The sequence below is a fragment of the Humulus lupulus genome, chromosome 6 (assembly GCF_963169125.1).
Source record: "Humulus lupulus chromosome 6, drHumLupu1.1, whole genome shotgun sequence".
Lineage (NCBI taxonomy): Eukaryota > Viridiplantae > Streptophyta > Magnoliopsida > Rosales > Cannabaceae > Humulus > Humulus lupulus.
Window position 1 is genome coordinate 185,316,674 of NC_084798.1, and position 8,238 is coordinate 185,324,911.

The 8,238-nt window shown below is 33.8% G+C and overlaps 1 protein-coding gene across 1 annotated transcript; it reads right to left on the minus strand.

Annotated features, from left to right (window-relative positions):
- Window positions 1-1,132: 1,132 nt before the first annotated feature.
- Window positions 1,133-2,117, minus strand: LOC133782817 (calcium-binding allergen Bet v 3-like). The gene has a single exon (XM_062222215.1). The coding sequence runs from the start codon at window positions 1,904-1,906 to the stop codon at window positions 1,286-1,288; it is 621 nt and encodes a 206-aa protein (XP_062078199.1). The 5' UTR covers window positions 1,907-2,117; the 3' UTR covers window positions 1,133-1,285.
- Window positions 2,118-8,238: the final 6,121 nt, after the last annotated feature.

The following is an 8,238-nucleotide window of genomic DNA, read 5'->3' on the forward strand; positions in this document are numbered from 1 at the left end:
TCGACATACATCAATGCAATTCATAGAAAATGCATAATTTTTCACTAGGGTGTCTATTTGAGGTGATTTTTTTTTTAAATTTTGGTATTTTCTTGATATCTACACATCTAAGATGTGTACACACACATTTGGGAAGTTGAAAGATTGAAAACACACCAAAGTTCAAATAATAATACCCTTATATTTTCAAAGTTGGGTATGTTTTCAAACTTTCAACTTCTCAAATGTGTGTGTACATATCCTAGACGTGTAGATCTCAAGAAAATACCCACATTAAAAAAAATCACCTCAAACGGACACCCGAGTGAAAAGTTATGCATTTTTTATTAATTACAATTATTTGCATCGAGACCTATCGAGGCAAATGCTTTTTTTATTGAAAATCATGATTTTTAAGGGCCCATCGAGGTCTATCGAGGTTTATCGAGTTTTCTGCAAATTTTTACGTTTCAGATCTAAGAAATTGTAAAAAAAATTACAAAAAAAAGCATGCATAGATCTAATTGAAATGCATAAATTAGTATATTAATTGATAAGGGATGGATGGATGGATGGATGATGTCCAAAGAATAAAAGTAACCCGAGAGAGAAAAGATGGATGAAGGCTAAAAAAATGATAAGGGTATTTTTGGAAACCAAACAAATACTATAATTATTTTAGAATGATGTCAAATAATGATATTTTTTTCATATATGCACCTACCATACGCATAAATACCAAAATTTCCCTTTAAGAATCTAAACTACTTTGAATATGTATCATGTTTAAACTTTTACTTTTGCCTATATCTAAAAGGGATAAGTAAATTAAAATTATTTTTCCTATTTGGATAACTATAATATAAAGATTATATTTTATTAAAAAAAAATTTGAAGTGTTTGGATTGTAAATAAAAAAATTTCTTTTGTAAATAAATTAAAAATTATAAAACTTATTTTAAGTTAGAAAATTGATTTGTTTTAGAAAAAGTTAGGGACTCCAACTTCTCCAAAAAGATTTTTAAAATTGAGAAATAATTCTTTTATTTTTTTACCAAAATGCTTTTTCTTCTATAAGCACCTTATGCCAAACTGGTTAGAGAATATTATTTCGAAAGCTAAAAAAAATCGAGAGAACAATAATAGCAGAAAATTGAGGCAAAGAAAAAACATAGTTTTGAGATAGATGAGCAAATACATAAATTGGCATAATTAAAATAACATCGCGTGCGACGATGACAAAAAGGTGAAATAAAATAATTGGGAATAAAAAGAGGAATAATAATGTTAGAAATTACTATCAAGTTCAAGCACTCCGAACAATAACACTGCGCATCATGTCCTTGAACTCAAAGAAGTCAACGCGGCCATCATGATTACGGTCAACAGATATGATCATCTTCTCAACTCTATCAATCTCATTCCCTTCGTCGAATCCAAGCTTTCCCAACACCACTTGCAATTCCTTGGCCGATATGTACCCGTCGCCGTCCTCATCGAACACCTTGAACGCCTCCGAGAGATCAGACTCCTCCTGCGACATTTTCTCATTCTCTTCCAAATCCGTCTTCTTCGCTTCTTCATTTTCAAATTCACCAATATTGTCTCCGCAACAAAAATAAGTTTCATTTAAGGATTGATGGAGCAGCACAAAGTCTTCGAATCTGAGGCCAGGATTCTCCGGTCGGATGAAGGACTTGATGGTTGATTCGAGTTCGGCGAACTCGGCCTCCAGGCCTAGAAGATTGAGGGCTTGGCCTAGCTCCTTCACGGTAATTATGCCGTCGTTGTTCTTGTCGAATAGGTCAAATATGCGGCGGAGACGAAGGGTGTTGAGGCTTGGACTCCGCAGCCTGAACGACGACGATGATCTCTTCTGACTGCTCAGACTACAAATCTCAGTTTCTGAAGCGGGGGCTGCTTCCATGATTATGATTACGGTTACAATCACGATTGATAGCCCTCTTTCCCACTCTTTCTCTACAAATGGTGTCGTTTTATGTGGTTTGATCTGTGGATTTTGTGCATAGGAGAAATGAGAAATATAGTGGGATTAATATATCATGATCGTTAGCATCCGCTGGTCATCCAATTGCGAAGGAGAGGAATATTTTGAAAGGGCGCCGATCAAGTCAACTAAAGAAGGTGTATAATTAATATATTGATATTGGTCAATTAATAATAATAAATGCATTTCTGAAAAGTCAAAGAATGGACAATTATTAGAAGGTGTGCGTCTTTGGCGGTGGCTCTTCCGAGTTGGACGTACTTTTAATTCTTTGGCTAAGATTGGTTCTCTGTTTTCAAGACACGTACGCTGGCTTTTTTGGAAAATTTTCTCAACTACTAGCACTACAGACTACCGAAATATGATAAAATAAAGGAATCCCTTCAAACTGAATTTATATATAAGAGCTTCTCCGACGGAGGAACAAATTCTTCGTTTTTGCTTTGGTAAACTATAGTTCATTTTCTAAATATTTGCTGTAATATTATGTCAAATATTGTATTAAATTTAGCACATATTAAAAAATTGGGTTAAATTTGATACACAATATAACATGATGAATATTTTGTATCACTATAAATACTATATTTTTTTATTTATTTTTATATCATTATTATTTTTATCTATTTGCATTAAATGCTGTATTTTTACTTCATTATTTTATTATTATCTTATATTATCAACAATAAAATATAAAGAAAAATGATTAAATTTTGTCTATTTTTTTATAAATATCAAATTAATATTAATAAAATATTAAATTTTACAACACATGTTTATAATTGTGCTAAAACCATTTATAGTTTTTATTTTATTATTATTTGGATCTAACAAAATTCTGTTTAGAAGAGTGTTTATATCTTCTATTAATTTAAAAATTGACATGATTCTTTAATAATTTAAATACTTGGTAGCAAGCAAGGTGTCTCCTTGATACACCATCAAAGCTTATATTATTTATATTATTAGATTATTAGTTTAACTACCTTATATTATTCATGTTATTTTATTTTATAATATAATGTTTTAGATTAAATAAATGTGACAAAGAGTGTCACATATTATAACATATAATAGAGAGTTACAATATTTAGATATATGTGAATATCCAAATATGTAATATATTTGGTGTTACAAGTTTAGTTACAAATTTGTAACTTCCAAATATTGCTCGTTATTATTTAGATTTGTTGTTACACAATATTGAGATGAATTTCTTAAAGTCATAAGTGATATGGCTGTTAGAGATATGATTTTAACCTCAATAATGTGTTTTGGGGGGTTACAAAATCATTTAGGAGTGGATTGGAACTGTTTGTAAAAATAACACATTTTCATGTGCTGAAATTGGCCAGTGGCCGCGACCTGGGGAATAGAGATCAATGGCCGCGACCACTGATACTCCTGGTCGTGGCCACAGAGGCACAGTCTGGCCAGATGTTTCAGTTTTTTCTATCTCTTTTGAATGGCTCCAAAAACACAAATAACTTTCAAATCTCATTTTTAATTCCATAAACATCCAATGAATCATTGGTAACAGCCATGGGGGTTGGTGGAATTTGAAATTCAAAGGCTGTCTCTAAACTCTATAAATAGGAGCCTATTGCTCACTTGTAAGACACAATTTTTCTATCCATTAGAGCACTTGGCTAGAAAAACACCTAGAGAGTTGTTTATTCCATAAAGCATTTCCAAAATTTGTGAGAGATCCCTTAGTGCTTGAGTTGGGGGGAAATAAACTTTTTGACAAAGGTTTCAAACCTTGTTCAAGTTGGTGATCCCCAACACTCTTCACTTTGGTAGTGTGCGTGAGAGTTGTTTGTTCTTTGTTTCTTGTTCTTTTCTTTTATTCTATTGCTTTTCATCTTCATATTCCTATTCTCTCATTTACTTGTATTTCTTGTTTAAGAGTTGTAATCTCTCATTTCTCTTGGTACAAATATTTTACTTTATTTGTATCATTTTGCTTAGAGTTGTGTTTCACCATTCTCTTCTTCTAATTATTTTCTTATTTATTTGTATTTTCAGTCATAGAGTTGTAACATTATTTAATCAATATTATTTATTTGTATAATTTTGTCTAGAGTTGTAATATTTCTTACCATTTCCATTGAAATAACATATATTTTCCTAACAATTCATAATATTAGATCTTTAGTTTATTAGTTAGAATTGTTATTAGTTATAATAAAATAATATTTTGTATGAGGTTATTAGTGTCAAAAAGATATTTGATTATTAGTTTGTTATGAGTATCCACTCTTGTTATATAGAGTTTTTGGCTGACTTTACCAATTAATGAAGAATATATGGATTTTCTATTCTCTCAAGTCTGTCCTTTTTCTCTATACTTTCTCCACTACTACAAAAAATGCATTTTAGGACTTGCGGGGCATGAGCTCTCTGTTTGAAAGCCTTAAAATTTGAGGTTTTTTAGGACTCACATTGCGAGCCCTAAAAGAATGTTTTTAGGGCTCGCATTGCAAGTCCAGAAAAGTTTTATTTTTAATTTTTAAAAAATTAATTGGTAGCCAAAGCTCCCAAAGGAGCTCTAACTATGACGACGGTGCCACCACCCCATGGTGGTGGTTCGGGACAATGATGACTGTGCTTTGAAGCCCAAAGCTCGAGGAAAGTCAAAGTGGTGGTGGTGGTTTCTCTTGCAAAGGCCTAGAATGGCTGAATTAGAGCCATGAATTCTCGAATCTCCATGGATTCTAGTGAACATCGATTCCAATTCTGACGACCATTGAGTATGATCCTTTAGTGGGTTTTGAAGCCCAAAATACAAGGAATGCAGTGGTAGTGGTCATTTGGCTCGAGGTGGTCGGAAAATACCCAAAGAGTTTCAGAAACTCACATATTCACCGATCTTTGGAGGCTCCGTCGAGAGGGCTAGGGGCGTGTGCGGCTAGGGACTCGCGGGTCTAGTGGTTTCGGGGGTTGAGAAGACACCTAGGCGATGCGTGTTGGCGAGGGGTGGCCAGAGAGCTGTTGTTCGTGGTTGGCAGCAAGTTGCGTGAGAGAGAGAGAGAGAGAGAGAGAGAGGGAGGGAGGGAGGGAGAGAGAAATGAGGGATGGGGGAGGGAATCCAAGGAAGAGACATAGAGAGAATGTGCTGAGTGTTTTTTTTTCTGATTTAATATATAATAAAAAAATTTGTTAAAAAAATTATTCAAACTTTTAGGACTAACATAAGTTTTTAAGGCTCGTACTACGTGTCATAAACAAAATTCTTTAAGGACTCTCAATGAGTGTCCAAAAAAGTCCATAAACTTTTGTTAAAAAAAAATTCAAACTTTTAGGACACGCATAAGATTTTAGGGCTTGCACTGCGTGTCCTAAAAGAAATTATTTAATGACTCTCAATGAGTGTCCTAAAAAGTCCAGGAGTTGTTTTTAGAGCTTGCATCTAGGTGACTACCCTAAAAGAGTGTCCTAAAAGTCTGTTTTTGTAGTAGTGCTCTCTCTGTTTCTCCCTAATCTCTTCTCTCCTTTTCTTAATTCTATGGAGTAAGCCAAACACTCTAAGTTTTTCCCATTCTTGATACAAAGTTGTATCAATTGGTGCTTTCATTGCTCTTCTCTATGGCTGATTCTCACCTTTCCACCATGGCTAGATCTGAAGTATTTGATGCATTACAAATTTTGCAATCTAAAATGGATAACTACTTCACAACTTTGTACTCTATGCTTGATAGCCAAATCAAGTTGCTGACGACACCAATAGTGGTAGCTAAACCAATTGAGGAGGTATTTACTATGGTGGTGCCCTTACTTTCCAATGTTGATATTGAGCCAAGCATGGAGAAGCACTAGGTACATCCTCAGCTACGTTTAGTCACTAGTCATGTGACAGGGATACTAGCAGTGGTAGAGAAACCGAATGCAGTAGTGCTTCCTGTTAACATCGAACCACCATTGGAGGAGCTCTCTGACCAACCTCCGAGCCATAATAACATCGATGATGAGCCACACTCAAGATCAAAAGAGCAGCAACTTTGACGATTTTTTGAACTGCCTCCTCTGATTTCTTTGGTTGTTCGTGTAGTTCTAAATATTTCTAATATAACATTTGAATAATAAAGCATGGTAATAAACAACCTATTTATTAAATAAAGATACACAATAATATTATAACTATAAATAAACAATTTATAATTATAATTAATCTAGCTAACAATTATACTTAACAATATTGTTATAACTATAAATAAAAAAATTATAATTATAATATAACTAACAATTATAATTAATCTAACTAGAAATTATAATAAATAATAATAATAACAAATATAAAGAGTTGAGAAAAAATTAACTGTTGGTGTATTCTCAACAAAAGGATAAATGAGACCCGTGTAGCATATAGTTTCCTTAAAACAGATTCGCCGCCTCCCGTTGGTGCTAGAGGATTTGCGACGTCTATCTCCCATGATACAACGGAGAACAAGTATCTTGGCACACCACCGAATTACTTCTGTCGAACTTAGTAATCTATCACACGAGAAAAGCCTAAGAACTCTAAAGAGTAATTAGGAAAATATTATATTGAGTAAATATATAATAGTCTTGAAAGGAAGATTTATAAATAAACTTGTTTTTGGTGTAATTTTAACTAAGACCATTAAGGTCATTATATAGGCCTAATAATCTATGAAAGTTAATTCACAAAAGAGGTGGGACTAACCACACTTAGATTTCATTCACTAAAGTTGACTTAGTCAACTTTTTCTAACAATCCCCCACATGAATGAAAACTGACACATGAATAAACAACCGATATTTTCGATCCTAGTGATGGAGTTCAACATTTGATAGGTAGTAAACTAACACATGCATAGGATAGGTAGGTGTTACCCTTTGAACCTTCCCTTATGTAAGTACATTTACTTTACTGGCTGATAGTAGACGCGATGTCTTTGAGCTGTTCTGCCATTCATGTAAACGATGATATACCACACACAAGAATCTCTGCTGACATACTTTAGTTCTCACTTTTATGTTCGTTTTGGCCCTGAACATTTCCCTGGTTCTGCAAGAGATATTCTAGAAATTGAGCCTTATTCATTCCCTATAGAAGTGATCCCTCTTCACTCTTACATAGGTGATTTCTTATTTAAGAGTAACCTATATTACTCTACTCGACATTTCGACACATAAGAATTCATTAAAAGCATAGCTTAACCTTTTCTTTTTGAGTCACTTTTTCATCATAGGAATGGTTAGGAGGAAAACCCCCCAAAGTATTTACAGTTGTAGTTGTCCCTTTGAACCCAGATCTTGGGATCTCCAGTCAACTAGGTGGGGTATCTACTGTATTGACTTATTAATGGGCTTTAGTCCCATTCCCCACGATGATTTTTCAACCAACTCTCTATTTAACCCTTTGGTTAGCAGATTCACAATATATCCTTTGACTTCACATAATCAACAGAGATAACTCTAGTTGAGAGTAGTTGTCTAATGATATTGTGTCTACAACGTATGTGTCTAGACTTACCATTATACAAATTGTTATGCACCCTTCCAATTGCAGATTGACTATCGCAATGTATGCCAATTGCTGGCGTAGGTTTAAGCCACTTTGGAATATCTTCTAAGAATTGAGGAAGTCATTTGATAACTCTACTAAATAGAGTTATTTTACCACTTTTTATTTGCTAATTGTTGCTTAATTCTTGAGTTTTTAAATAATTTATTAAGTTTTTAAGTAATTTTGAATTTATTAGTCTTATCATGATTTTATATACTTTTGTGTGTTCTTATAATTATTTTGTTGTAAAATGTTGTAGTTAATTATTTGAATTATTAGTGGTAAAAAAATGTTGTATTATTGAACTTAAATGTAAAATATAATTAAGTTATAATTAATATTTTCAAAGAATTAAATTGATTTATTTTATAATTGAAAATATTGTATTATGATTTATTTTACATTTATTTTGTAGGGAATTTATGCTCTTGAAAAGCAATGAAAATGATGAAAAATATATGGCATTTTTGTGAAGAATAGCGAAGGAAATTGGCATTTTCCCAGCTGTGGGCCTGCCCAGTCTTCAGGCCCGAAGCTCCACCTCCTTCAGCACTTCTAGCTGCTGCCACCTCAGGCCCCACGGCCCAGGCCCGCCTGGCCAGTTCCCAGCCGAACCTCTTCCAGCTCCAGGCCCGTGCCTCTCAACGTGTTGCCCCCTACTCCTTCAGCAAATCACCTGATACACGCCCACTGCCATGAGCCTCCAGCAAAGCACCAA

What these genes read in the sequence shown, in the direction of transcription:
- LOC133782817 (XM_062222215.1), bottom strand. Translation starts at nt 1,906, where the DNA reads ATGGAAGCAGCCCCCGCTTCAGAAACTGAGATTTGTAGTCTGAGCAGT.